Raw genomic sequence first — 27,807 nt, 5'->3', positions numbered from 1 at the left:
CGTCTTCAGGGAGAATATGTGATGTCAGCTCCGGCCTCGATCAGCGTGTTTATATCGCTCAAGTAGAGTAGGTTATGGGTTACACACAGACTGCACACACTGGGAAAATCATTCAATGGGGATTAATTTGGATTTGCAGATTGCCGCTGATCGGCGTGATTTTTGTAAGTCATTCGTAGACTTGCACAGGGAAGATTTTCACTGGGTGGCTGATATCTGATCACAGGGTTCTAAAAAATCACCCAGTAGTGTTCAGCTCTGAATAACCCCCACAGTGCGTACACTCTGTACTACAAATACCAAAATGTCATTTGAACTGGTAGTTATCGTGCATATGGTTTAAAATATCATCTAGAGTACGGACGGTGTAATGGTTAGCATTACTGCCTCACAGCACTGAGGTCATGGGTTAGATTCCCACCATGGCCCTTACTGTGCGGAGTTTGTATATTCTCCCCGTACTTGCATGGGTTTCCTCCGGGTACTCCGGTTTCCTCCCACATTCCAAAAATATACAGGTAGGTTAATTGGCTCCTAACAAAATTAACCCTAGACTGTCTGTGTGTGCGTGTACATGTGGTAGGGAATATAGATTGTAAACTCCAATGGGGCAGGGACTGATGTGAATGTTCAACTATACTCTGTAAAACGCTGCAGAATCTGTGTGCGCTATATAAGAAACTGTTAAATAAATAAATAATAAATAAATCTAGAGTTAACCCCCCTAAGCAGTGGGATCTCATGGTGCACAACCAGTGACATGGTGACGAGGTACATTCAAATAGGGGTCATTATGTTGCTTAGAGAATGTTAATTGCATTCAGCAACAGTTACATTGTGAAAGGATCTATTCTGTACTTGAGATGGATTATGCTTCTTTACACCAGCTGCTGCTGTGCTACCTTGCTGGGTATTCATTACAGTTATATTATAATTACTAAAACACTATCATTTTTTCATTTAATATTTTGAACTGCTGTACAGCAATGCTTTATTCTTTATTGTACAGCTACGCATTGCTTAAGTGGCTTATATATTTCCAGCATTCATATGAACTAAAAATTACTGTTCTGTAATTAAAGTTAATTTAAAAGTAAATTGTCTCTGTGATGTTTTCAGGTATAAACTCCCAGACATCACTGTTTTCAAGATTGACTTTGGATCTGCAATGTCATATGCATACTGTACTTGCCTACTTTCAATTTCACCTCTCCGGGAGAAGACCAGAGAGGCAACACGTCAGGGGAGCAGGGGCAAGGCTTAGGAATGGCCATCGACTATCAATGATTAGAAATCATCGATGGTTTATGGCCAATAGTTTTGCCATTGATGGGGGAGAACCAGATGGTTTCCCACCATTGATGTCAAGCTTAAACGAATAGTTTAGTTTTTGCTTTTTCCCCAAGGTGCCGGGGCACGGAGCACAGCTCCGCCCCTGGCACCCACAAAGCCCCGCCCCCGCATTTTGATTGGCCCACAGACTAATCAATCAAAGAAAATGGATGACCATCGATATGTAAAAACATTCATGGTCATCCAGTGAATATTTATACACTATCGATGGCCAGTTGCACTTTCGCCATCGATGGCAAAGGCAACGATGGCCATCCCTAGCAAGGCTGACATCACTTGGCCTCGCCCCCCCCATGCCGGAAAACTCTGTGATTTGCGGGCCGTGGAGAGGGGGCGGGGCTTAAATGACCCTAAATGCCGCTATCTTGTCATTTTAACCCCACCCCCTTGCCACGGACCCGCAATTTGCGGTAATTAAACCAGCGGTCAAGGGGGGAGTGGGGGCTATGACCAGAAAGCGGGAGACTTGCCCACCTTCCCGTGGGGGCTGGGAGGCGGACCAGTTTTTTGGGAGGCTCACGGCCATTCCGTGAGGTTAGGCAAGCCTGGTCATATGCAATACCTATTAACCCCTTCACTGGCAATTCCGGAAATTTTCCTGGCTATGCTTTAGTAGTAACACTGGCATTCCCGGAAAATTTCTGGGATTGCCACTGTCTCCCCCTCCTTGGCACCAGACAATGCCGCTGTCCTGAGCTGAGCTGGCAATGAGCTCAGCTTCAGCCGCTGCCCATCTCCGGATCCTTCCACTGTGTGTGGTGTGAACTTGCTAACATCACGAGGCACACTGCCGGGTTGCCGGGAGCAGGGCCAGGCAGCGGCTGATATAGGCCCTTATTCAGATCTGACCACAGTACAAATTTGTTCTCAAAATGGGCAAAACCATGTGCACTGCAGGTGGGGCAAATGTAACATGTATAGAGAGAGTTAGATTTGTGTGAGGTATTTTGTTTCTGTGCATGGTAAATACTGACTGCATTATTTTTACACTGCAATTTAGATTTCAGTTTCAACACACCCCACCCAAATTTAATTCTCTCTGCACATGTTACATCTGCCCCACCTGCAGTGCACATGGTTTTATCCATTTTGAGAAAAAATTTGTACTGAAAAAGGGCCATAGTGCACAGCAGCTATCTGTTTACATTATTACAGGCATATCAGTCCACAGCAATAAAGCATATCTCCTTTTCATCCTTTAAATGGGAATCCAATGAATATTTGTATAAAATTTAAGTACTTTCTGAAACTTTCTTTCTGGGTCCTACACATGTAATGATCCGCTGAGTGTTGTCAGCAATGCCAGATCGCTCAGAACGCTCAGCATGACCACAGCGATGTGCCAGCGATGTGTACTAGGAGATCTGTTAGGGACAATGTTCTCCACTGAGAACACTGGCCCCATCCGATTAATAACCAGCTTGTCGGTGCCAGATTCAGACCCGCGGGTCTGCGCATTTAAATAGCTATGTAGACCACACACCCAGCGATATGCAGGCATTTTCTGAGCTATTCAGTGAAACTATGTAAAATCGCTCAGAATATCGCTCCATGTGTAGGGCCCATTAGTATAAATGTCTTTGATATTATGAGGTAAATAGCTGTGTGACTTAATGTGGCTGCAGCTATGGCCTTAATTCTCGGAATTATTAAATGATATGACAATTTTCACACTGTACTTCTGCAGCAAGCATATTAACTTATAACGCCTTGAGTTCTGGTATTACCTGTGTAAGAGGCACGGGGGCGAGGCCTACGCTGACACTCGCTGCACGTATTCACCTTGCTGCGCTCCGTCTCTCACCTTCGGGCCGACGATGGTCCCGGTACTTCCCTCTGGCTCCACTGGTTTCCGAAGCGACTGCACCTGTAAGGGAAACAGGGGAGGGAAATCCCCCTAGGGGGGGAGGGGATGCTCATCACAGGCACTAATGGCCTCAGACTGGTTACACCCGCTTGTAAAACACGGCGGGTGTAACTTGGGTGGGGGAACACTTCGGGGAGGGGAAGGAGCACAAACAACACAACAACAGATGCAACGCAATTTATACTCACCAGTCGTCCACTGGTCTTCCGATGCGGGTACCGGCTCCTGAAAATGAACTCACGTAACCTCCTGCTCCCTAGGGCAGGGCAATACGCCAACTCACCTGTGGCTGAACGCCTGCGCAACCTGCAGCCTGAAGCCGTCTTACGTAACCTGCGACCTAGCGCTGGATCCTTAGATGCCACAGCCTAGCGTCACACAACCTGCGGCCTAACGCCCGGGCAACCTGCAACCTAGCGCCGGATCTCCCGATGCCACGGCCTAGCGTCGCACAACCTGCGGCCAAACGCCCGTGTAACCTGGAAAGAACACAATCTGCACAGGGCCACAATTGGATGAACCCAAGTACAGCATACAGTACAAAGTGCCAAATAAAACTGTACAATGCAAATAAGACAACACTGCACCAGCACCTAACGAGGGCCTACCTCCCTCTGGATGCTCTCAGCCATACCACAGTAACCACTGTGGCAAGACCCAAATTCGCGGCCTGTCGACGCAGGCCTATTACTGCTACTGAGAGGCCTCAGACCTAGGAGGGTCTGGGCCTCGTACACCACAAGGGCCTTATGCCCAGCAGCAGGTGGGCCTGACGCAAAGCAGCTCAAACGGGCCTGATGCCCAGCAGTACGAACCCTCGGGCCTAATGCCCAAAACAGCACTGGGCCTAAGGCCCAACTATATGGGCCTAAAGCCCAGAACACAACTGGGCCTAATTCCCAACAGCCTGAACCATGAGGGTCTAATCCCCAAAACACACACATGCCGTCCCTTGATGCCCACGGGCCTACTGCCCGACTACTGCACACAGGCCTAGTGCCTGAATTGGGCCCACGGGCCTACTGCCCGAACACCTGGTGGTCTAGTGGGGGGCAGTTGCAGACTTACCCATCCTAGGGGCTTCTGCTGGACCAAGCCTGGTCCAGCCACGTGGGTGGTCCGTCTTCACCGGAGGTGGGATGCTTCCCACCACCTCCGGGCTTCCTGGAGTCTTCCTTGAAGTCCTTGGGACCTGATGACTTTGGCACAGGTACCACACATGAGGTTTTCCACAGCTTTGGTACCCTCCTTTGCTCCAGGAGGGTACCAAAGCTGTGGAAAACCTCATGTGTGGTACCTGTGCCAAAGTCATCACGTCCCAAGGACTTCAATGACTATAGGCCAGTTGCGCTGACATCTCAGCTGATGAAGTCCCTGGAGAGGTTGGTCCTAGGCTATCTTCGACCCCTGGTGAGAATGTCTATGGACCCATTGCAGTTTGCTTATCAACCGGGAATTGGTGTGGATGACGCTGTCATATATTTAATGCAGAGATCCCTACCTCATCTGGAGAGGGCTGGGGCCACCGTGAGAATAATGTTCTTTGACTTCTCCAGTGCTTTTAACACCATCCAACCCATGCTTCTGGGGGAAAAACTGGTCAACTCTGGGGTGGATCATCATCTAATCACCTGGATCCTAGATTACCTTAATAACCGCCCACAGTATGTATGATACTATTATTTGTAGTACAGGGGCACCTCAGGGAACGGTTTTGGCACCATTTCTCTTTACCCTCTATACTGCAGATTTCACATATAATTCGTCAACCTGTCATCTACAAAAGTTCTCTGATGACTCTGCTATTGTGGGCCTTATTGTAGATGACGAAGATAGGGAGTACAGAGAACTTGTGCAGAACTTTGCTACTTGGTGTCAGGGGAACCATCTTCAACTCAATACGAGGAAGACTAGGGAGTTGGTAGTTGATTTCAGGAAACGTCAGCATACCCCCCCAACTCCTGTGAGTATTCAGGGAATGGATATTGAGATCGTAAGAACTTACAAGTATCTGGGTTTTCATCTGAACAATAAATTGGACTGGACTGATAATTCTGCTGCTTTGTATAGGAAAGGGCAGAGTAGACTTTATCTGTTGAGGAGACTGAGGTCCTTTGGAGTGCAGGGAGCGCTCCTGAAGACCTTCTTTGACTGTGTAGTTGCATCAGCCATATTCTACGGAGTGGTCTGCTGGGGCAGCAGTGTTTCAACAGCCGACAATAAGAGACTTAACAGGCTCGTAAGGAAGGCCCGTTCTGTCCTAAGAATGCCTTTGGATTCTGTAGAGATTGTGGGTGAGAGGAGAATGATCAGCAAGATAACATCATTATTGGATAATGCTTCACACCCTCTCAAAAATATTTTGACGGATCTGTGTAGTACTTTCAGTGATAGATCGCTTCACCCTCGATGCTCAACGGAGAGGTACCGCAGGTCTTTTCTACCTGCTGCAATCAGAATGTACAACTGTCATGGTCTGTAGAGACCTACATGTTCTTAGATTCTAGATTTATATTGATTGGACTTCTTATCTTGTTTGCTATTTTTACCCTTATCTGTACTTGAACCTTGCTGTAACAATTGTAAATTTGTCCATTGTGAGACGAATAAAGGAATTCTATCTATCTTAACCGTGGCAGCGGGGGCCGGGGCAAGCTCTTTTGCGTTGCACCCCGCCGCACCCGGGCTTCTTCCGTCTTCGCCGACTGTCCCCCGCACTGTGTACTTCGCCCGTCGGGCGGCAGCGTGTAGCAGTCCTACGCACACAGCTGCCGCCTCCCGGGGCTTCCGGCGGCTGTTTCTCTTCACCCCGGGGCTCCCCTCTATCTTCCTCCTCCGTCGCCGAACTCCTGTCCTCGCTCCCGTCCTTGCTCCCGGCGCTGGTTAGTTCAAACCAGCGCCCAGGGCTCTTGACGTGGCGAGCCAGGATTTGCTCGCCGCCGCTTCCCATTCCCAGAGCGAGAGCCATGATTGGTTCTCCTTTGGTGCCACATTTGAATTGCCTTTGTCCGTGGGGAGCACCGGTGAGGATTCACCGCTGTCCCCACACCCGGCGTCATCGGAGGGTGTGCTTCCGGCTCCATGGGGTGGTGCCAGGCCACCCCAGGCAAGGAAGCAGGCACCAAACAGCCACAGGGCGGGCCAGTGACCGCATGAGTACACTGGCCCTGGCTGCAGGGGGCGGCGCCACCCGACGGCGGCACTGCTCCTTCGGGGCATATCTCTACACCTGCGTGCAGATGTATTACTGTAAGTGCACCTTCTGGGATAAGCACATGGGGTAGTGCGCCCCAGGGGGGCAGCCAGAATGTAGGCATGTATGAATAAAGTTAAGCTTTATGCTAGCTCTGCGAGAAAAGTACAATTTTATCTGAAGCCATTGTGCTCCTGTGGCTCAGGTGCAACAAGCACAGTCTTCTATTTCCTGAGAAGCATTTTGGGTGCTTTAAAACAAAACAACACTAGATGGCTCATGTGGGCTAAGCTATGAAAGTAGCTAAACATCAAAATATGTAGAACCATAATACTCCTAAAGCCAACGCATCACAACTGGAAGTAAAAACACCGAAGATTTGATACTTTCAAACGATTTATTGGCTTTATGCGTCAAAATTGCGTAAAAAGGGCACACCTTTAGTAAAATATAAGAATAAATAATAAAGTGGGGTTTTATAACTCCTTCAGATGCTGAATAAGTGACACCTATTAGTATGAATTTATTTATGCTTAGGTAAGTTACACATTAAAAAGTTCTATGAGAAAAAATTATTGGAGATGTTTTCTCACCCCAAAAAAACACAAAATAGAAATATGCTTGTTAAAGCAGAAATGAAACCCCTCCAGCAATGAATTGGCTATAGCTGCGGAGGTAAGCAGGTGGACCGTTGTGCTGGCAACAGGGAGCCAATGAATGGAAGGTTTTAGAGCTGTTTATAAGGGTTTTTGGGGTGCTTACCCCTTGTTATACCGACCACCCGGACTGTCTACCACCTTTAAACCTGATATAAACAGCTCTAAAACCTTCCATTCATTGGCTCCTTGTTGCCAGCACAACGCTCCACCTGGGCAACTTCCAGATTTCCAATGGGAGCAGCCTTTAGTTAATTGTTCAACCCACTATATTACCTATCAATCATTTAATTCTATATTGAATTTTTCCTATTTCTAGATATCGTTGGAGCGGACACACAGTTGTAGCGCCCTATTGTTCTTTTATTGGTTATAGAGAACACACTGATTGCATGAGCTTACAGTGTAACACTATAAATGCAGTATAAAAACCTGTTGGGGAGAGGGTAAGGGAGAAGCTGCTCCCCCCCCCCCCCCAACTATTTGAGCAGTGACAGTCCTCACCTCTTCCCCCGCAGCTCCCATTTGTTTTCTGAGCATCTTCCCTCATGGCCCCCCTGACCTACCCCCATTTCCAGCTGTGTTCAGCTGAAAATGTACCCTGTAAAGTCTTGTGCCCCTGGGTCGACAATGTCCACGTTGACAGTCACTAGTTCGACCACTAATGGTCGACATTAACTAGGTCGACACCGGGAATGTTTGACATACCATAGGATGGCATTGACAGAAGGTCGACACAAGCTCAAGGTCGACATGGGCATGATCAACACCCACAAGATAGAGGATGCTAGAGGAGGTGGAGGCCTCCTCTAGCATCCTTGAAAACTGTCTGCTGTATGGGCGCAGCCATTTTCTGAGTGTCACATTTTTTATTGGCAGGAGAGCCGGGAGACCATGGAGAGCCGGGACCGCAGACGACAGCGGCATTATGTGGAGGGGTAAGGGGAAGGGGCACTTCCAAAATTTGCGGCAGGGGGAAGCATATTTAATAGTTACGCCACTGTCTTATACCATAACTAAATCTTGTTACCTGCCATGTACAGCCTCAGCCAGGGTGTGAGCTACGAGTGGGTCATGTCTGCCACATCTATTAATAGTCTAAGGGGAGGGGGTATTCAATATTGGTCAATATTGGCGTTTTTGACATTAATAGGTCGAATTTGCATTCTCTTATAAAAAAAAATTACAGTCCGAAAACACAAGGATCGTCAAATTACTCGCCAATTCCCGTGTTTCTTGTCAGAAACAATCGCTAATTTGACAATTTAGAGGCTGTTTCCAACAATTCTGCTCCAACTATAAAAAAAGGGGGGGGGTGTCGGCAGGTAGCCATCAGCAGCGTTGGCTGTATGAGTGCTGATACTGTAGCTGTAGCTGCTGCTGCAGAGTGCTTACAGCTGCTGCTGTAGGGACCTGGGGGAGAGTGCTGGCAGCCCTGCAAGGAGCCGGGGGAGAGGAGCTGGACAAACTGCCTGCGGTCCCCCAGGCAGTGTGTCCGACCGCTGCTGCTGGCTGTCAGGTTGTGGCGCTCCTGGGCCTATGTGCAAAAATATAATATGCCCCCCCCCCCCCCCCTCCCCAAGGCAAAGGTTGACAAGTTAGGCAAGGGTAATCAGAGAATTGACATAGAGGGGCAGAGAGTAACAGCGGAAGGCAGGGGAGGCAGAGGGTGGGTGACAGGAATAAGGGTACTTGTGTACTTTTACGGCTCCCATCGCATGCCATCGCATGCCATATGTAGTGGCATGCGATGGGATGCGATTTTGCAGTTTTTAAGCATTTTTAAAAGATCGCATGCGATTTTTAACAGAAATGCATCCAAATGCATTGAAATTAGTATCAAACATGTTCAATGGCCCCCAAATGTCATTTTTCAGGCTGTACCACCCCCACTATCAACGCGAACCCGAAGCGTGGCGAGCGCAGCGGTACGCGTCCTACAACCTTTTCATACCCCCACTATCCACGTTGGCATGGAGTTGAGAATAGAAAGTGTGGAGAGCGCAGCGAGCCACCGAGCCCGAAGGCTGGCGAGGGGACGCGGACACATGTGAAGCCCGCGAGGGGACGCGTATACCTGTGAAGGTATCCGTGTCCGCTCGCCACGCTTCGGGCTCGATGGCTCGCTGCGCTCCCCACACTTTCTATTCTCAACTCCACGCCGACGTGTATAGTGGGGGTATGAAAAGGTCGTAGGACGCGTACCGCCGCCCCTCGTGGGCTCGCTGCGTTCGCCACGCTTCGGGTTCGCGTTGATAGTGGGGGTGGTACAGCCTCAAAAATTACATTTGGGCGCCATTGAACATGTTTGATACTAATTTCAATGCATTTGGATGCATTTCTGTTAAAAATCGCATGCGATTTTTTGCTATGTGATGGACATCGTGGGAGCCGTGATTCTACACAAGTACCGGAATAAGTGCTGAGTGACAGTGGAAGGCAGTGGGTGACAGGTAGAGGCAGTGGCTGACAGGTGTACAAGCACAATATCCTGCATGGTTCCGAGAACAGGGGGCATGTTCCTTGGTGAGGGCAGAAACACAGCAGCTCTGCTCTGTCTGTGACAGGTATCCCCACCCCATGTTCTCTTCTCAGTTTGGCACTCGGTAAGGGAGACTCTGACAAGTGGCAGTTACACCAGTTATTAGAGGCATTTAATTCAAAGACAACAGTGAATCTGAAAAAAATGTACAGCTGTCTGCTAATTACAGGCAGGATGTGCCTGTCATCCCTGAGAGGTGGCAGGACTCCTCTATCAGTATGTCACACTCAAGGTCAGCCCTGCCTACCTAAGCTAAGGGGCAGATTCCTCAGGCAGTGAGGTCTTTGCACTGGGCCATTTAACCCACATTGCTTAAAATGGACAGTGGTGGTGGTGGGGTAGGGTGTCAGGGTTCAAGGGATAACTCATTGCTGGTCAGGCCAAAGTTGGTCCTTTAGTCCTCAGCAATGCACCTGCTGCACCAATGTATGTTTGTTTGGTACTTGTTTCCTAGAACGGCGCCCATCGCGGGCATCGCATGTACATCGCATATCATTATAATGGCATGCGATGCGATCGCCGCGATTTTACATAGAAATGCATGGTAAAATGTAAATCGCATCGGTCGCATCGCATGCGGCCAAAAAAATCGCATGCGATGCGACCGACGCGATTACCGATTTTTACATAGGGAACAATGTTAAATGGCCCAATTGACCCGATTTTACATAGGGAACAATGTTAAATGGCACACAGACCCCAAATAGCCACCCTGAAGTGTGAAATGGCCCCCCCAATTGTTAACGCCACCCCACGATCAACGTCAACCAGAAGCGTGACGAGTGAGGCGAGCCCCGCGAGGGGACGCGGAATACGAGCCCGAAGCGTGGCGAACGGATGCGGAATACATGCTAAGTAATCCGTGTCCGCTCGCCACGCTTCGGGAGCGTGTTCCGCGTCCCCACGTGGGGCTCGCTGCGCTCACCACGCTTCGGGCTCGGTGGCTCGCCACACTTTCTATTCTCAACTCCACGCCGACGTGGAAAGTGGGGGTATGAAAAGGTCGGAGGACGCGTACCGCCACCCCTCGCGGTCTCGCTGCGCTCCTCACGCATCAGGTTTACGTTGATCGTGGGGTGGCGTTAACAATTGGGGGGGCCATTTCACACTTCAGGGTGGCTATTTGGGGTCTGTGGGCCATTTAACATTGTTCCCTATGTAAAATCGGTAATCGCGTCGGTCGTATCGCATGCGATTTTTTGCCCGCATGCGATGCGACCGACGCGTTTTTTTTCCTTACGATGCCTAAGATCAAAATCGTGGACGCCGTTCTAGGAAACAAGTACCGTTTGTTTCACCCCGAATTAGAGAAAACGGGTGTGGTACAGGGGTTCGGCAGTCATTAGCCCGACGACGGGATCCCGACTGGCCGAACCCAGACAGCATGGCAAGCGCAACAAAGCCCCTTGCGGGCTCGCTGCGCTCGCCACGCTGCGGGTACGGTGGCTCACTGCGCAAGCCACCTATTCTATTCTCCCTCTATGGGGGACGTTGCATCAGCTCTCGTTGCAGCAATTACTCGACCCTGCAGATACCGATGATCAGTGCTCCATAGGGGATCAAGGAAATGAACCATGTTAACGGAGAGGCCAGACAGAGAAGCCGGGAAGCTGAGCAGTCCTCAGTCCGGAGGGGGCCTGCTCATGATAATTATACACAGCCGGCCACCGCGCTGTGAGAGAAAGTCCGTGCAGCTTGAGGAGCAGGAGAGCCGTCACTCAGTCAGGGCTTCCTGATGCTGGCTCCGCCCACCACACTGATGGGCTCCGTGCAGCAGGCCTCAGCCCTGCTCAGCCCTGCTCCCTGCTCAGCCCTGCTCTCCGGCTGCCCTGATGCTGGCCCCACCTGCCATACTGCTGGGCTCCCTGCACAGTGCTCCTGTAACCTGCTGCTGCTGCCGCCCTGATGCTGGTCCCAAACACTCACCACACTGCTAGCTCCCTGCACCTCCAAGGAATGGGCAAGCCAGGTGAGTGCTGTATAGTGGGGGAGTGAGGGGGCTGTGTTTTATCTACTGTAATGTGGTACTTTTATTACTGTGGTGCTGTGTGTGTACTGGGGGAGTGGGGTCTGTAATATGATGGGAATCTGTACTTTAGTGTGTGTGGGGGCTGTTTATCATGTGGAATGGGCTGTGTATAATGTAATATGGGGGGGGGGGGGGGCTGTGTATAATGTAATATGGGGGGGGCTGTGTATAATTGTAATATAGGGTGGGCTGTGTATAATGCAATATGTGGGCTGTGTATAATGTAATATGGGGTGGGCTGTGTATAATGTAATATGGGGTGGGCTGTGTATAATGTAATATGGGGAGGGCTGTGTATAATGTAATATGGGGGGCTGTGTATAATGTAATATAGGGTGGCCTGTGTATTATGTAATATGGGGTGGGCTGTGTATAATGTAATATGGGGTGGGCTGTGTATAATGTAATATAGGGTGGCCTGTGTATTATGTAATATGGGGTGGGCTGTGTATAATGTAATATGGGGTGGGCTGTATATAATGTAATATAGGGTGGGCTGTGTATAATGTAATATGGGGAGGGCTGTGTATAATGTAGTATGGGGTGGGCTGTGTATAATGTAATATAGGGGGGCTGTGGGGCGGGAAGCTTCCGGCCCGGCCCCACAGGAAGCTTCCGGTCCGGCCAGTCTTTTTCAAGGGACATGGGTAGCCACAGAGAGGTAATGTGTATGGGGCATTATGGGGGGGGGGGGGGGGGCGCCTAAAAATATTTTGGCTTGGGGGAGCATAATTTATAGTTACGCCACTGCATTAAAGTTCTGTATGTAAAAACTGAGGTAATAAAGAGGGGGAAATAAGCCGCCTCGTGAACGGCATGGTCCGTATAGACGTAACATGAAGGATAGATTGAGGATTGAAGATTAGGAAATGGCTGAATTATACGCGAGGTACAATGTATGGGGAATGTATGTAAGGTGAGGTTGGCAATGTGTCCATATTATTGTATTCAAATCCATTGGAACTAACAGACACAGTATGTAACTGACGCACTGGATGTTTTAATGTTTTTGTCATGTATGTCATTTTGCAAAATTAGAAATAATAAAAAAAAAAAAAGTTTGTTGAAATGATTAAGCCCTTCTTTATCTTAAGAAAATATTGGCAAACCCTAAAGATTTAGACCCAAGGGGTTTTCCATGTTGGATAAGGTGCTTAAAAGTGGAAAGAGCACCAATTATTTCCATTGTGGAAAACCCCTTCTAAATGAAATATGCAAATGACTGATGCAGGAGACAGGTAGTGAGCCTGTGCTGTGGCTCTCAGCCATGGAGGGCTCAGTGCTGACGGCATTGACTCGCATGCATTCCCTGGGGTACACCCAGTGTTTTCATGGGCGCACCCACCATCTTTGTGAACACGCCCATGAAACACTGGGCATACCCCTGCCCCCACCCCCTGCCCTATCTTCCCGGAACGAAAGGCCCGGTGAGTGTGAAAGCCATTTGCTCCCGGGGTTTGTACACCCATCAGGGAAGGGGACGAATTCGGACCCTAACAAGCAAGTCTGAATTGTTCCCATAGTACAGTGAGAGCCTTGTTTCAAGATCAGGAAGCAAGATAAACCTAGCATTTACTAATTGTTATGGATTTATTTGAGTAAAAAGGGCTGTTCACAAACTGTGTGTCTTCTCTTTTGACTGTTCTCACTCATTAACTCAGAAAATTGTATTTTCATTAATGATTTAATTCTGACCGCAAAATTATTTGACACCATAATTGCAGTTAAATGTCTCAATACTGTAGCTGCATGCTATGGGCCAGAAGCACTAAGCTTCAAAAGTGATAAAATGGAGAGATATAAACACGCAACCAATAAGCTCTTACCTAACATTTTACAAACACAGTCTGTGACATGACAGGTAGGAGCTGATTGGCTGGCTGTTTATCACTCTCCATTTTATCACTTTTGAAGCTTGGTCCATTTGGCCCTATATCTGATAATATTCCATAGGGATAAAACCTTACCTCCTCAATAATAGCAGAATCCATCATATATTTGTATTATCTATCTAGCCATCTTAGTTTATTGGGCACAGATCACCTCAGTCTCCACTCTGACCCATCCAGCCCTACATTCTGCCTTGCCCCATCTCTCTGTTCTATCCATTTTGCCTGACCTCTGCTCCATCCCTTCATTCCACCCCTAACACTTTGGTCTGTGTGTATATACACAGTAAGTAATTTTCCTTACATTGTTATTTTGGACTATCACCATTATTGTCCATTTAGAAAACACACTATGTGGAAAATGAATAACGTGACAGTTGTTTATTTCGTGCTCGGCAACTAATATTTTTCACTATGTTTACACCCAAATTGACCTGGTTTAGGTTTAGCCATGCAAAATGGCTAGACCTATCTAAAGTACGGAGCACAATACAAAGAGTGTGATTTGATTGTTCCAATGGGACGCTTTTCACACATTTTATTCACATTTTCAGATAGCGCCCAATTAATAAAGCATATGACAGTGGCTGCAACAAAGTGCAATTAGTCAATCTGAAAACCTAATGTCATAATTGGAGGTAAAATGAGGTTTTATATATATTAAGGAAAAAATCTGGCATTTTGGAGTGCAGCCAGGACCTTTGTTTAAATGGAAATTTAGGTCATAACTTTTTAGTATACATTAAAGCATATCAAAAATACTCGTATGCTAATTATAAATGTTATCAACATAGCTAATAAAACAAATTAGTGTGTATGATTAAAAAAGCAGTGATTAAAATGTTGTGTATCAAGTATCTCTTACTTAGAGAGCCTATTCAGTTGCGGATAATTATAGTGCTAGCAACATCTGAATAGGCTCTCTATAGAACGCATTCAGAGTTCCACTTGGCACACAACACTTTAATCACCTGTTTTCAAACTCTGGTTTCGTTTATTTCTCTGTTTTTACATTTTATTTAAATTAAGACTACATTTCATAATCTATTACCTTTAGAAGAGAGTAGACCATGCCTGCACCGTTGTGGGCTGGGATATCAGTCACTAGGGCCCACCCGCAAATATTGTGATTGATGGGTCAATGAGGAGGGGTGAGGTTAATGATGCAAATGCACTTTATTAAGCCCTGCCCCTTCTCACGGACCTGCAATTCTCTGCATAATCTCTCAAATATCTCTAAACTAAGAAGTGGGTGGGATGCTGGAGACCTACCCACTCTTCTGTGGTCCATAGGACTGCCTGAAAAAAAGGGAGTATCCCGAAACTTGCGGGAGAATAGGTAAGTATACTACTTTTTTTTTTTTTTTACAGATGTCAACATTTTTGTGAATTAAAGTAAAACAGATATGGGATTGACATTTTATTTATATTTTACAGATCTCGTGATTGTAGTCAAAGACCAGCATCAGCTGAACTCAGAAAGAATAACCAGCACCAGAGTGATAGGGCCACAAGTATGTACAAGGATGAGTTTGCTATTTGGCTTCATATAAATTGTCAAATAACCAGTTTTATTTTGTGAAAGTGTGTACACACTAGACAATAATGTAAACAATATGCATGATACGACATATCGTAACAACATATTGATATATATATCATCAAGTGTGTATGCCCTTTATGACTAACGATGCGCACTCCGTGGATTGGTAGCGATGTCATTTGTCGTCTGTTAATGCAGCTCAATCTGAACATATCATCATTTACATCTATACTCCTGGATGTGGCCATTGATGATATTGCTTGTAAAATCTCTCAGTGTTTGTCTAAGGGAGTTCAAGGAAAATTGTGAGTGACATTGCATCGTTTGCAATGTCATCTAATGTGTACAATGTATAGCATTCTGTACAGAAATATAAACCATGTTATCTACTTGTTTTCATTATTTATTGTAAGGAGTAGTTACTGTAACCTAAGTCCATGTGTGGGGTGCTACAACAATCAGGTGCTACTCAAGGTGTTTCGACAAAGGCAGTTGTATAAAAGGACATAGTCTCCACATGGACTGAACAATAGATAGAATAGAATATACAGATAAGAAGACCATGTGTGATTATGTGCTTCTGACTTTCTCACTCTCCTGTCAGGGGTTCCCACAAGGGGAGATAATGAGTGATGTCATCAATGACTCGTGAGCAGTTACAGCAAATCACAGCGATTACAGCTTACCACTGTCCTTGCAAAGAAACGCCTTAAGGGGTGTACACATGGAGTGATTTAGCCAAGTGATTTTGAGTAGATAGTCAAAATCGCCTATCAAGTTAGCCAAAATCGCACCATGGGCCAAATGTAATAGGGTGAGAGTTTCAAAAAGTGAGAGATTTTGGGAGAGTTTCCCCATGTTTTTTAAAGCAGCAATCAATTACATGGCAAAACCAGGTTGATTTTGCCATGTAATTGATTGCTGCTTTAAAAAACATGGGAAAACTCTCCCAAAATCTCTCACTTTCTGGAACTCTCACCCTATTACATTTGGCCCCATGTGTACACTGCGGGCGATATCAATGTGCAGCCCCGTCTATGGCCAAATCACACATAGTCAACATCGCTTAGCGCACTAAGCCAATATCTCACCGTGTGTACACAACTTTAGTTACACCCCTGGCAGAATCCAAAGACTAGATTAGAAGTACAATGCAGGGCAGTAGGAAATTTAGGACTGAAGCTGGAGCTTCCTGCAGGATGTGGGAGGGAAGGCAACTATGGTTTAGGCATAGGGAAGAGACTAATGGTGTAGGCAGGGCCGGATTAACCATGGGCCTCATGGAGCTGCAGCTCCAGGCCCACACTTAAAAAAGGCATAGGGCACCTGCAGAGGTTTGTGCTGCTGTAGATAGGAAAATAAAAAATGAACTCTACTGCAGTCTGCATATGATGGCCAGGCAACTATCCCCCACCCCCAGCCACCCGGCACTGCCCACGTCGTGCAGAAGGGCCTCGGCTGGGAGGCGATGCTCCGTGGGACTCAGTGGGGAGCATGGCTACATGGGAGTTGGGGGGCAGAGCTACAGTTGACTCAGGCAGCTGCTGTATGTATATGTGGGGTGGGTTAGGGTTAAGCCACAGGGTACGAGGTTTAGGCACTAGTGGGGAGGGTCAGGTTTAGGATGCGGGGGATTTTAGGAAGCATGTCAGTGTGATAGAGCGCAGTAAGGGACATCGTCAGTGTGATATAGCGCAGGCCACATAGTGACGAAGCGTGTCAGTGTGATAGAGCACAGGCTGCACAGTGAGGTAGCGTGTCAGTGTAATAGAGCAAATGACTCAGGAAGCGTGTCAGTGTGATAAAGTGCAGGCCGCCAGGGGAGGGTGTACATCAGTGTGATAGAGTGCAGGCCGCGCAGTAAGGGACATTGTCAGTGTGATATAGACCAGGCCACATAGTGACGAAGCGTGTCAGTGTGATAGAGCGCAGGCTGCACAGTGAGGTAGCGTGTCAGTGTAATAGAGCGAATGGCTCAGGAAGCGTGTCAGTGTGATAAAGTGCAGGCCGCCGGGGGAGGGTGTACATCAGTGTGATATAGCACAGGCCATAGAGTGAGGAAGCGTGTCAGTGTGATAGAGTGCAGGCTGCACAGTGACGAAGCATGTCAGTGTGATAGATCGAATGGCTCAGGAAGTGGGCAGTGTGATATAGCACAGGCCATAGAGTGAGGAAGCATGTCAGTGTGATAGAGCGCAGGCTGCACAGTGAGGAAGCATGTCAGTGTGATAGATCGAATGGCTCAGGAAGTGGGCAGTGTGATATAGCACAGGCCATAGAGTGAGGAAGCGTGTCAGTGTGATAGAGCGCAGGCTGCACAGTGAAGTAGCGTGTCAGTGTGATAAAGTGCAGGCCGCCAGGAGAGGGTGTACATCAGTGTAATAGAGCGCAAGCCACATGGTGAGGAAGCGTGGCAGTGTGACAGAGCACAGGATGAGGGAGCAAGTCAGTGTGATAGAGCGCAGGCTGCGCGGGGGAGGGGGGGGGGTGGTGTCATTGTGATAGAGGGGGTTATTCAGGTTGATTCAGGTTGAGCCTTGCGAGTCCACCAAACCCCGCCCGGCAAATGACCGCCCCCCCCGCCGCCCCCCTCAAAGTGCGGCTTCGCCCGAACAGCTGCGAATGGATGTTTTGCATGAACATCCATTCACATGGCTCGGGTAACCGCCCACATCTTTTCGAATGATGTTTAGCGTGCACGCATATATAAGTGACTTTTCAGTTGCGTACATTTGCGTGCACGCTGGCGTGGATATAGGCGGGCAGCTGACATCCGGTGATGTCAGCTACCCGCCCCCCACACCCGCGTCACTGCCTCATTACCATGAGAACGCCCAGCGTTCTCATGGGAACGCCCATGGAACGCTGGGTGTTTCCATATGGTATTAGGGCAGCCCCCCGACCATCACCGCCCCCCCACGCCGGCATGGGTGCGTGCACCCGGCGACCCGAAAGGTCGCCATGGGTGCACGCACCATACGCCTGCACATGCGCAGATACCCGAATGCACACAGTACCGAATTGATCTGAATGAGGCCCATAGTGCAATGTGAGCAAGAGCGTCAGTTTGCTGGTTGTGGTATAACGGATTGACGCTGTCTAGATCGACCATGTTATGGACGACCACCCTTAGTTGAACCCATCTTGTTAGACGCCTAAAGATATCTACTGTAGACCGACAGTAAGTTAGGAAGCCGCTCAAAACACCAAGTTTGACCAAGTACAGTGACACTGCGAATGGCTCATTAAATCAGTTATGGTTCCTTTGCTATCCGCATTATCGCCTGGATGCAAAATGTATTGCAATTCTCATTAGTTATGTTTAAATAGTCCATCTGCATCTTTTTTCTCTTTGCGTGTGACACTACCAGCCTCAGCAAGGTAGCATGTCTCATTACATAGGGTGTGCAGTCTAGGGCCCCTCCCTATACACTTTGTGACTGAGGGGTAGATTTATTAAGCTCGGTGAAGTGATAAAGTGTCTGTTTTTAATCACGAGCCAATCAGCTCCTTCCGGTCATTTTTCAAACCAAACCTGTAACTTCACAGTTAGGAGCTGATTGGACGGTGTCGGTGATAAACACCAGACAGTTTATCACTTCACCGAGCTTAATAAATCTGCCCCACAGTTCTTGAATGACATCTTTTCTTTTGAAACATACTGTATATAATTTCTGGGTGGGTTTCCTGTAAAAACAAGTAAAAAAAAAATGTCCTTTTTCCACAATTTTTTGAAAGTCTTGAAAAGTATCCTAATATTATTACTAAGTATTTAGCGGTAGATAGCATTGTAAGTTGTGGCACGTATTTTATCACAGTAGTTACCATTACATCTAGGATTGTGCTTAAATAGGAGTTCACTTGCATATAGACTGTTTTTCTCATCAGAGTTGGATAAATCATCCTATAATACTCCCCAGGCATGGATATCAGACTAACAATTTTAGACAACCATTTTGCATCCCATCCACTTCCATACCTCCCAACTGTCCTGATTGAAGCAGAACAGTCCCACTATTTGGAGAATATCCCACTGTCCCTCATGCGGCTGGCAGTATCCTGCGGGCGGGTTAGTAGGGGGAGCCAGAGATCACTGCTGCTCTACAGTGCAGTGAGGGAGGGAGGGACTGAGTGCAGGGAGGGAACCGGGTGCTGCCCAGTTGCTAGGGAAGCACTGGTCATGTCCCAAAAATGAAGAAAACAGGGGTTGTGGTGCTAGGCAATGCCCCCTCTACACGAGGTTCCTCCCAATCCACCTTCAGCTCTGCCCATTATTGGACCAGATGCGCCTTAGGCACTGCAGGTCCCAATTTTAAAATAACTAAAGTTGGGAGGTATGCACTTCTACAGTGAGGTAGTAGAAACAAAGATCAGAAAATTTGCTGTGAATCGGATTGGCCACACAAAGTGTAATATAATGCAGCAGGGCAGGGTGTTATGTTGCATATCATGGAAACACCCACCCTTAGAATGCCCCTAAGATCTAGAAAATACTTACTTACTCTGCCGGAGAGTACAGGAGAATCAGATTTTTTTGTGTAGTCCCACACACCCTACAAGATTGGGTGGATCTCCCCTATCCTGTCCACCTTCCAGTGGGCAAAATGAGGAGGTAATACTGGGAATCAAGGGCCTGAATGGAGAGGGCAGGACTAAAATTCTGTGAATTTCGGCAATTTAACTTTGCCCCCTCCCCAGTTTGTAAAAGACAAAAAAAAGTCTAACATAAAAGTCTGTATTAATAACATGAACAAAATATACCTTTTAGATCCTGTTCAACAAGAAATATCCAACAAGGTGGCAAGACCTATTAATCGACCAAGCAGTTCCCTTACTAAGGCTACAGAGTACAAGAATGTTGCAGCTGCTTATATGACGGCAGCAAATTCATGTAAGTATTTGCACTTAAGTAGCATCATCATAGCCATACCCAGAAGGTTAATAACTACTTTTCATGAGTTCTTTCACACTGAATGGACCCCTTTCCCACCAGGATTTTCAAACCTCAGTCTCTCCCCCATGCAGCATATGGGATAAGTCTCTCATATCAGAAATGGTTGGGACCAGAAGCATTTCTGGTGTGCAATTTTCTTTGTAATATTTGCTGGGATGGATTTGGGTGTAGAAGAGTCCCATAGAACTCACCTGGTGGCTATAGAGAACCGAGATGGGTGCAAGTGCTGCATAGATATTGCAGAGGGACCTGCAGTGAGCTGCCAGACGAGTACCAGATAGCCTGGAGGGAGCCCGACTGGCTCAGCAAACAGGGTCATATGTAAAAGTAGCAGTCTTTGGACACTATCTGTTGAGTCACATGATATACACAGAGTAGGAAAGGATGTGATTGGGGATGGGAGCAGTAGATAGAGAGGGGATGGAGCTGGACAGAGCGGGAGTGGCCGAGCTGGGGGCAGGCTGAGGTGACCAGGCAAAGGCTAGTATGCATATATACTGCAGGCCTTCTATAGACACTGATGCTAAGGTTGGAGGACACACACTGATCAGCAGCAGCCACAAGACATAGATACCTAATGATCAGTCATCTGGGCACCATTCTTTTATAAAGCTGTGTTCAAGTTCAACTGCTTTTAAGGAACGTCACTTATATGACATCAAGTGGCTAGGGATATGTTACCTAAGATATTATGTGGTGCAGTGAGAGCTATACTGAAGCCTTCTATTGTACCATGGCCACCATGTGTGAGTCATAGTGTAACAGTATACACACTATTTGAACCATGATGCCAGGGAAAGGTAGGGCAGGTTTTGGTGCCCTTGGTAGGAAGGCTGTAACAGGAAAGAAAACTTCCTGTCTACAGCAGCACAGCAGATTCTGTGGTCCTATTTTAATGGGGGGCATGGAGCAGCAGGTCCACCCGCTCCATTGTTAATCTGGCCCTTCTCTATATCCAGTGGCGGATTCAGGAGGGGGGGCACCCGGGCACGTGCGCCCTGTCATTTATTTTGTAGCTGAGGACCAGGGCTTTCCAACGAGCCCAGCCCCGTGTCTCTAGCCCCCCGGGAACCAGAGATATCGCCTGGCAAACCTGTAACGTTTTTTCCCCATAGGATAATATGGGACCCGTCAATTCCGACCCCCACCCGGTTCCGACGGCTGCCAGTTCCCGCCCTGGCATCACAGAAGCTTGTGGTTGATTTCATTCAATTCCAAATCGCTGGGCCTTTAATATGATACCAGGCTGGTCCAAATCAGTCAATCAGTTCCAGAGATATTGCGTGTAAACCGATTTTTTTATTTTTGAAATGTAATTTCATGGCTGTCCATGTTCTTTGAGGGCAGATTACTCTGGAACCAAACGTTCCAGTTTCACTGGACCAAAATCATTCAAAGCCCACTCAAAAGTTCTTCAATATAATACTTGTCTCATGTAAATGGGTCAGTTGGTTCCGAAGATATAGCCGGTTAAATGAGATAACTGGTTAAAGAGGGGAGGGGTGGTTTTCTCTACCCCTCACACCAGAAAATGCAGGGACTAGGCTGGTGTAAAAGGGGCCAACCTGGGAATGCATTTTCTGGTGTGAAAGGGGTATTATTTCAAATAGCTGGGACCTGCAGTGCTCTGAATACAGCCAGGCTCTGCCACTGTCAGTGGCTATCACTTCTGCCTGGTGGCGGCTGTCCCCCATTTACCACGAGCATGTATTCCCCCTTGGCAATGAGCATGTAATCCCACATGGCAACGAGCATGGAACCTTTGGCAATGAGCATAGAACCCTTGGCAATGAGCATGGTAGAGAAGCAACACTTATGTAGCATAATTTTTAATAGGCATTATGGTGTTTGGCATAATACATAATGGACATAATGGCGTGTAACTTAACGTGTAATGGACATTATGGTGTAAATGTTTAATGCGAGCCTTTGGTGGACAATGTCCCTGTTTATGAAGTGTATTGTGAATTTTGGCTTAAATTGTGTGGCATTATGTGAATTCTGGCTCAATCGATGTGGCATTATGTGAATTTTGTCTCAATCCGCGTGGCATTATGTGAATTTTCGCTCAATCCATGTGGCATTATGGGAATTTTGGCTCAATCCGTGTGGCATTATGTGAATTTTTTCCCAATCCGTGTGGCATTATGTGAATTTTGGCTCAATCCGTGTGGCATTATGTGAATTTTGGCTCAATCCAAGTGGCATTATGTGAATTTTGTCTCAATCCGTATGGCATTTTATGCATTTGGCTCAATCCGTGTGGCATTATGTGAATTTTGACACAATCCATTTGGCATTATGTGAAGTTTGGCTCAATTCTGTGTGTGTTATTATGTAAATTTTGGCTCAATCCATGTGGCATTATGTGAATTTTGACACAATCCATGTGGCATTATTTGAATTTTGGCTCATTCCATTTGGCATCATGTGTAAGGGGCAAGTATAATGGGGTCTAGTATTTTGTTGCATAATGTGTAGAAGTTGTATATGGTGTTGACACGCACCCTGTTGAGTGGCCACACACCCTTTTCCGGAGCGCGCCTTTGGCACAACTACATCCTTCACTTTTGTCGCCATGGTGGGCCTGCGTACTTTAAATGCCAGGGCCTATTTCTAATTCCATTCCCACCCTCTCTTAGCATGTACACTGGCACCACTAACACCGCCCCTCCCCCACTCAAACCCCTTTTTTATCATGGTGCCCCCCCTGTCATTTTATCCTGGATCCGCCCCTGTCTATATCTGAAAATGTAAAACTGCTCTGAATGCAAGATATATAGGAGCTCTGTCTTAATCACAGTGTGAGGAGGTGGGGAGGAAAAGGTTCATTTTAGTAGAATCCCCTTTGAGCTATCATCAGAGTATAGTTGCATTGGGCAGCCAGTTCAGTGAGGCAGGGGCCACTGATGGGGCGGGAAAGGGTCGGCTGGTGGGTCATCAGGTGTGGGGATGTGGCCAGCGTGATTACGTCCTCGTGACCACACCCCCCTTCCACTGTGCAATGCCGGTATTTCAGTAATTGCACAGCGGGGGCGGGGCTACAATGACACGATACGAGTCGTTTGCTCCCACAGTCATGGGATACTGCCCGCATTCCGGGAGACTTGACAGCTATGTGACACATATTAATCTGCCTTTTGATAAATGGGTTCATAGAATGCCCATTCAGCTATTTTCAAATATAACTGTCTCTGATGATAGAAATTGAAGAATTCTGCACTAATAGAATAGACGCAGGATCACTATGTGCATATTCATTAATATTAAATCAAAATATGTATTTATTATACACATACAGTATAAATAAATATATACACACAATCAATTATCAAATAAAATATCTCACAGTAAACACAACCATATTTAAAATCTTAAAAACCTTGCTTATGTGTGTCCTTATATTAAGGCGTAGCAGAAGAGTAGCTTGCGGTCAGGAATCGGGTCCCTCTTGGTCTTGCCTCTGGCTATGCACTGTCCCTGGGATGCCCACTCATTTGAGGGTACCACTGGTAGCTCCCATTGGATTGCTGGTTGGGCAATTGTACATAGAGATGCTGATGATGTTGCAGATGGAACCGGAAGTGATGCATTGGTTCATCTCTACGGCAAAAGAGACTTCTTCCACCACTTCTTCGCCTGCCATTATCAATTTTATTTTCATGTACCCCCAACTAGTCTGCAGAGTACCCCCAGGTTGGGTACCAATGTCTTAGCTGGACCTCAAGCTGCCATTGGGCACCCACTGCACCAGTCAGTGGGGAAGACTCCTAACAGCAATTTACCAAATACAGCCAGACTCAAACTGCCAGTTAATTCCACAGAGGTAGGCACAGGTCAGATCTGTATCCCTGATCCATGGACAACACAACTCCTAAAAAAAGTGCTGTTTACATTTGCCAACCCTTTTTTTCCCTTACAAGTGCATTTTCACTATTTCGGTACTTGTGGAGTATCACGGCTCCCATCGCATGCCATATATATAGTGGCATGCGATTGGATGCGATTTTTGCAGTTTTTAACCATTTTTACAAAATCACATGCGATCGCATCGCATGCGATTTGATCGCATGCGACCGCATGCGTTTTTTAACAGAAAAAGCATCCAAATGCATTGAAATTAGTATCAAACATGTTCAATGGCCCCCAAATGTCATTTTTTGAGGCTGTACCACCCCTACTATCAACGCGAACCCGAAGCGTGGCGAGCGCAGCGAGCCCGCGATTGGCGTCGGTACGGGTCCTACGACCTTTTCATACCCCCACTATCCACGTCGGCGTGGAGTTGAGAATAGAAAGTGTGGCGAGCGCAGCGAGCCACCGAGCCCAAAGCGTGGCGAGCGGACGCGGACACCTGTGAAGCCCGCGAGGGGACGCGGATACCTGTGAAGGTATCCGTGTCCCCTCGCGGGGCTCGCCACACTTCGGGCTCGGTGGCTCGCTGCGCTCGCCACACTTTCTATTCTCAACTCCACGCCGACGTGGATAGTGGGGGTATGAAAAGGTCGTAGGACGCGTACCGTCGCCCCTCGCGGGCTCGCTGCGCTCGCCACGCTTTGGGTTCGCGTTGATAGTGGGGGTGGTACAGCCTCAAAAATGACATTTGGGGGCCATTAAACATGTTTGATACTAATTTCAATGCATTTGGATGCTTTTCTGTTAAAAAATGCATGCAATGCGATGGGATCAAATCGCATCGCATGAGATGCACATCGTGGGAGCCGTGATTGTCCACAAGTACCACTATTTCTTCTAATCTTCCTCTTCTTACTATAATAATTTTAGCACTCCTTACATTCCAAATTTAGGAATAGTCCAGTGACCATATTTATGTAAGCATGGAAAGATTAATTCGAGAAACTATTCTAGAAACCATCTATTTCCCTGCATTCCCAAAACCAGTTGTGAAGAGCAGCATAACCAGGTTTGCATCTCACACTGGTGTTAGTTTCATCAGGCACAGAATGCCTCCTAAGTCAAATACATATTTACTATACAACTACACATAAACTATACAATTGTATGAAATGATGCGTCCTCTTGACTAATATTTATCATATTTCCTTTTACAGGGGCGGTCAGTGAACACCTTTGCCAAAGCTATTGGGATGGGTCATCAAATAACCTTCAATGGGTAAATTAAAAGACTAAAACATTTTAATGTTTTAAAACATATCAAAGCAAAACAACTAGTGCAGCACGGATGGTGTAATGGTTAGCATTACTGCCTCACAGCGCTGAGGTCATGGGTTCAATTCCCACCATGGTCCTAACTATGTGTATTACTCCCCGTGCTTGCGTGGGTTTACTCTGAGTACTCAGGTTTCCTCCCACAATCCAAAAATATATGTATTGGTTTGTTTGGCCCCCAAATAAAAAAAAATAACAACCCTAAGGCAGTGGTTCCCAAATTGTGTGCAGTGGCTCACTGGGGTGCCTTGGAGTACTTCAGAGGTGCCTTGGTTTGATGGTCCAGAACCAATTCAAATTGTTTGTGGTCAATGTAATAGTGCTTGTATGACCTTATTGATCATTTCCTAATCTATATTTGTGTTTCCTGGCCAGAGTTCTGAAGGTGAATGTGGCTCTATGTGGCTTTTTCTCCCAGATGAGCTTTGGATTTACATTTTTTCACAACTGTCCCATGAGGACCTCTCACAAGTTACTCAAGTGTGCCAAAGATTCAGACATATTGCAAATGATGACAGTTTATGTAAGTACACTTTCCACTCTTAATGAACTCATTCTCTCTGAAGTTAACATGCATTTTTTTACAGTTATAAAATTGTCCTCTGACAGTTACTGCAGGAGTATGGGGAAACCCTCTGTGGGCCCTATGGCATGAGGGCCCACGCCTTACTCTTCCAACCCCTTAGCATTGGCCCCTCCCACTGCCTACCAAGGCATGACTAGATAAGAGGATGGTCTTTGTAATGGCAAATTGCAATCTTCACGCCCCTTTGCAGATGGCCATTAAGTTTTAAACAGCTGTTAGCCATTTATAGATCCTATTTACACAAATGACCACAAAACCTAAATTGGCTGATTTAATTAGCTGCAGGTAAAGCTATTCAATAAGAGATTGATAACCAACCCTCTTTCACTATCCGGAGGGGTGAGTGGAATAAGTGTTACTGTAAATGCTGCTTCGGGGCTGCTCGTGGAAATATTAATTCTCTGCAATCTTAAATACTGTAATTAGAAAGATACTTTGAGAAAATGTATTACATTTATTGTATTTTAGGCATATTTAAAACATTTTGGGAATGCATCAGGATATTTTCAGGATATGTTCATTGCTATGGAATGATATACAAAGACAGTTTTATTTGGGTTTGAAATCCTGTGTATTGGGTTCCAGAATACAACTTCTATATCCACTAAAGACATTAGTAACAATAATACCAAAAATCTGAATGTATCATTCTGGAACATACAGTATTACATACAGTATTATACATTTACTGTACATGCGATTGAGATCACAAATCAAGATTAGCAATGCCTGACCAGAAGTGGAGACTACTTAGTGAGACTACAGATATTCATCAGGGACCCCTATAAGATGCAAACCAAGAACAGAAGTTATAATCAGCAATCAGTGACGTTATGCTAACACCTATATAAGGCTTGTGATGTATATAGAAATTTTGCCCCCACCTGCCAAAAATAGATGTATGCTACCCAGTAGGACCTCTTGCATCTGTCTCCTCCAAGGTGGCGGATATTTTTAGCAAATTCCATATGGAGAGACTATTTAGCGGAGACCATATGCCCAACACACCCGCTCCCTCAAGCCACCGCTTGGACTGCAGTGCCATTTTTACACCACTGTATGGTGTTTATGTATAGATGGAGCGCCTTTCATATAACCGGGTCCTGGCGATTCTATTGCCAATCGCAGGATCCGCCATCAGATGGAAGGGGGCACACACGCACGATATGCTTGCATGACCCGTTCCATCAGAGCCCACCGCCTACTCCCATCTCTTCCCCACCGCTCCCCTGTGCCTCCCCGCACCCCACCTAACCCTGCCCGTCTCCCTGAAGCGGAGACAGGCTGGGATTCCGCTTCCCGCAGCCGGGAGATGGTGACGTGCGTACGTTTGAGACGCTCATGTCAGATGGAGCACCTCACCGCCAGCTCTCATCAGCGGATAGGATCTGGCGAGGTCTGGACCTATATGAGAGGTGCTCCATCTGTAATTGTACGTGGACATGGACACCGTATTTATGTACCGCTTCGCTCATCATGCTCCAGGCACAGTACCTCGCTGTGCTCGGCACACTATTATATTCCCACTCTATGCCCACTTGGATAGTAAAGTATGAAAAACCACCTTTTTGAAAAAATCACGGAAAACTCATGTCGACATTTTGACTGTCAACCTTGCCCATTTTGACCATAAGCTTGTGTCGTACCTTTTGCAGTCAACCCCAGCTCTGCCTCCTTGCCCTGGCTGTGTGCAGTGTGACCTTGTAACATCACGCCGCACACAGCCGGGTTGCCGGGGCAGGGCTGGGCACCGGTAGTTACAGTGGTGGTTTTTTTTTAGGGAGCACTCCCCAGAAAAACTCACCCGGTGGGGAGCGCTCTCTAAAAAAAAAAAAAGCTGCCACTGACTGGAGTGGATGGACAATGAACACAGCATAGCAGCAGCCACTGACTGGAGTGGATGGAGAGTGGACACAGCAGCAGCCAATGACTGTCTCCATTGTACTGTATGGACTCAGTACAATGGAGACAGCCCAGCTGCCACTGACTGGAGTGGATGGACAAT

General features: G+C 46.9%; 1 protein-coding gene across 1 annotated transcript in view; it reads left to right on the top strand.

Moving 5' to 3' along the window:
- The window catches only part of LOC146079409 (uncharacterized), a 97,713-nt gene that overhangs the window by 20,556 nt on the left and 49,350 nt on the right, over positions 1-27,807 (top strand). The window contains exons 4-7 of the mRNA XM_083186203.1: positions 14,967-15,043; positions 19,841-19,963; positions 25,099-25,160; positions 25,592-25,739. Coding sequence (XP_083042329.1) covers positions 14,967-15,043; positions 19,841-19,963; positions 25,099-25,160; positions 25,592-25,739 — 410 coding nt within the window. The remainder of the gene's footprint in view (positions 1-14,966; positions 15,044-19,840; positions 19,964-25,098; positions 25,161-25,591; positions 25,740-27,807) is intronic.

This window comes from Crinia signifera, chromosome 1 (assembly GCF_055691185.1).
Source record: "Crinia signifera chromosome 1, ASM5569118v1, whole genome shotgun sequence".
In the NCBI taxonomy this organism is placed as follows: domain Eukaryota; kingdom Metazoa; phylum Chordata; class Amphibia; order Anura; family Myobatrachidae; genus Crinia; species Crinia signifera.
The sequence above is the reverse complement of the archived record's forward strand: the minus strand, read 5'-3'. Positions and strand labels throughout refer to the sequence as shown.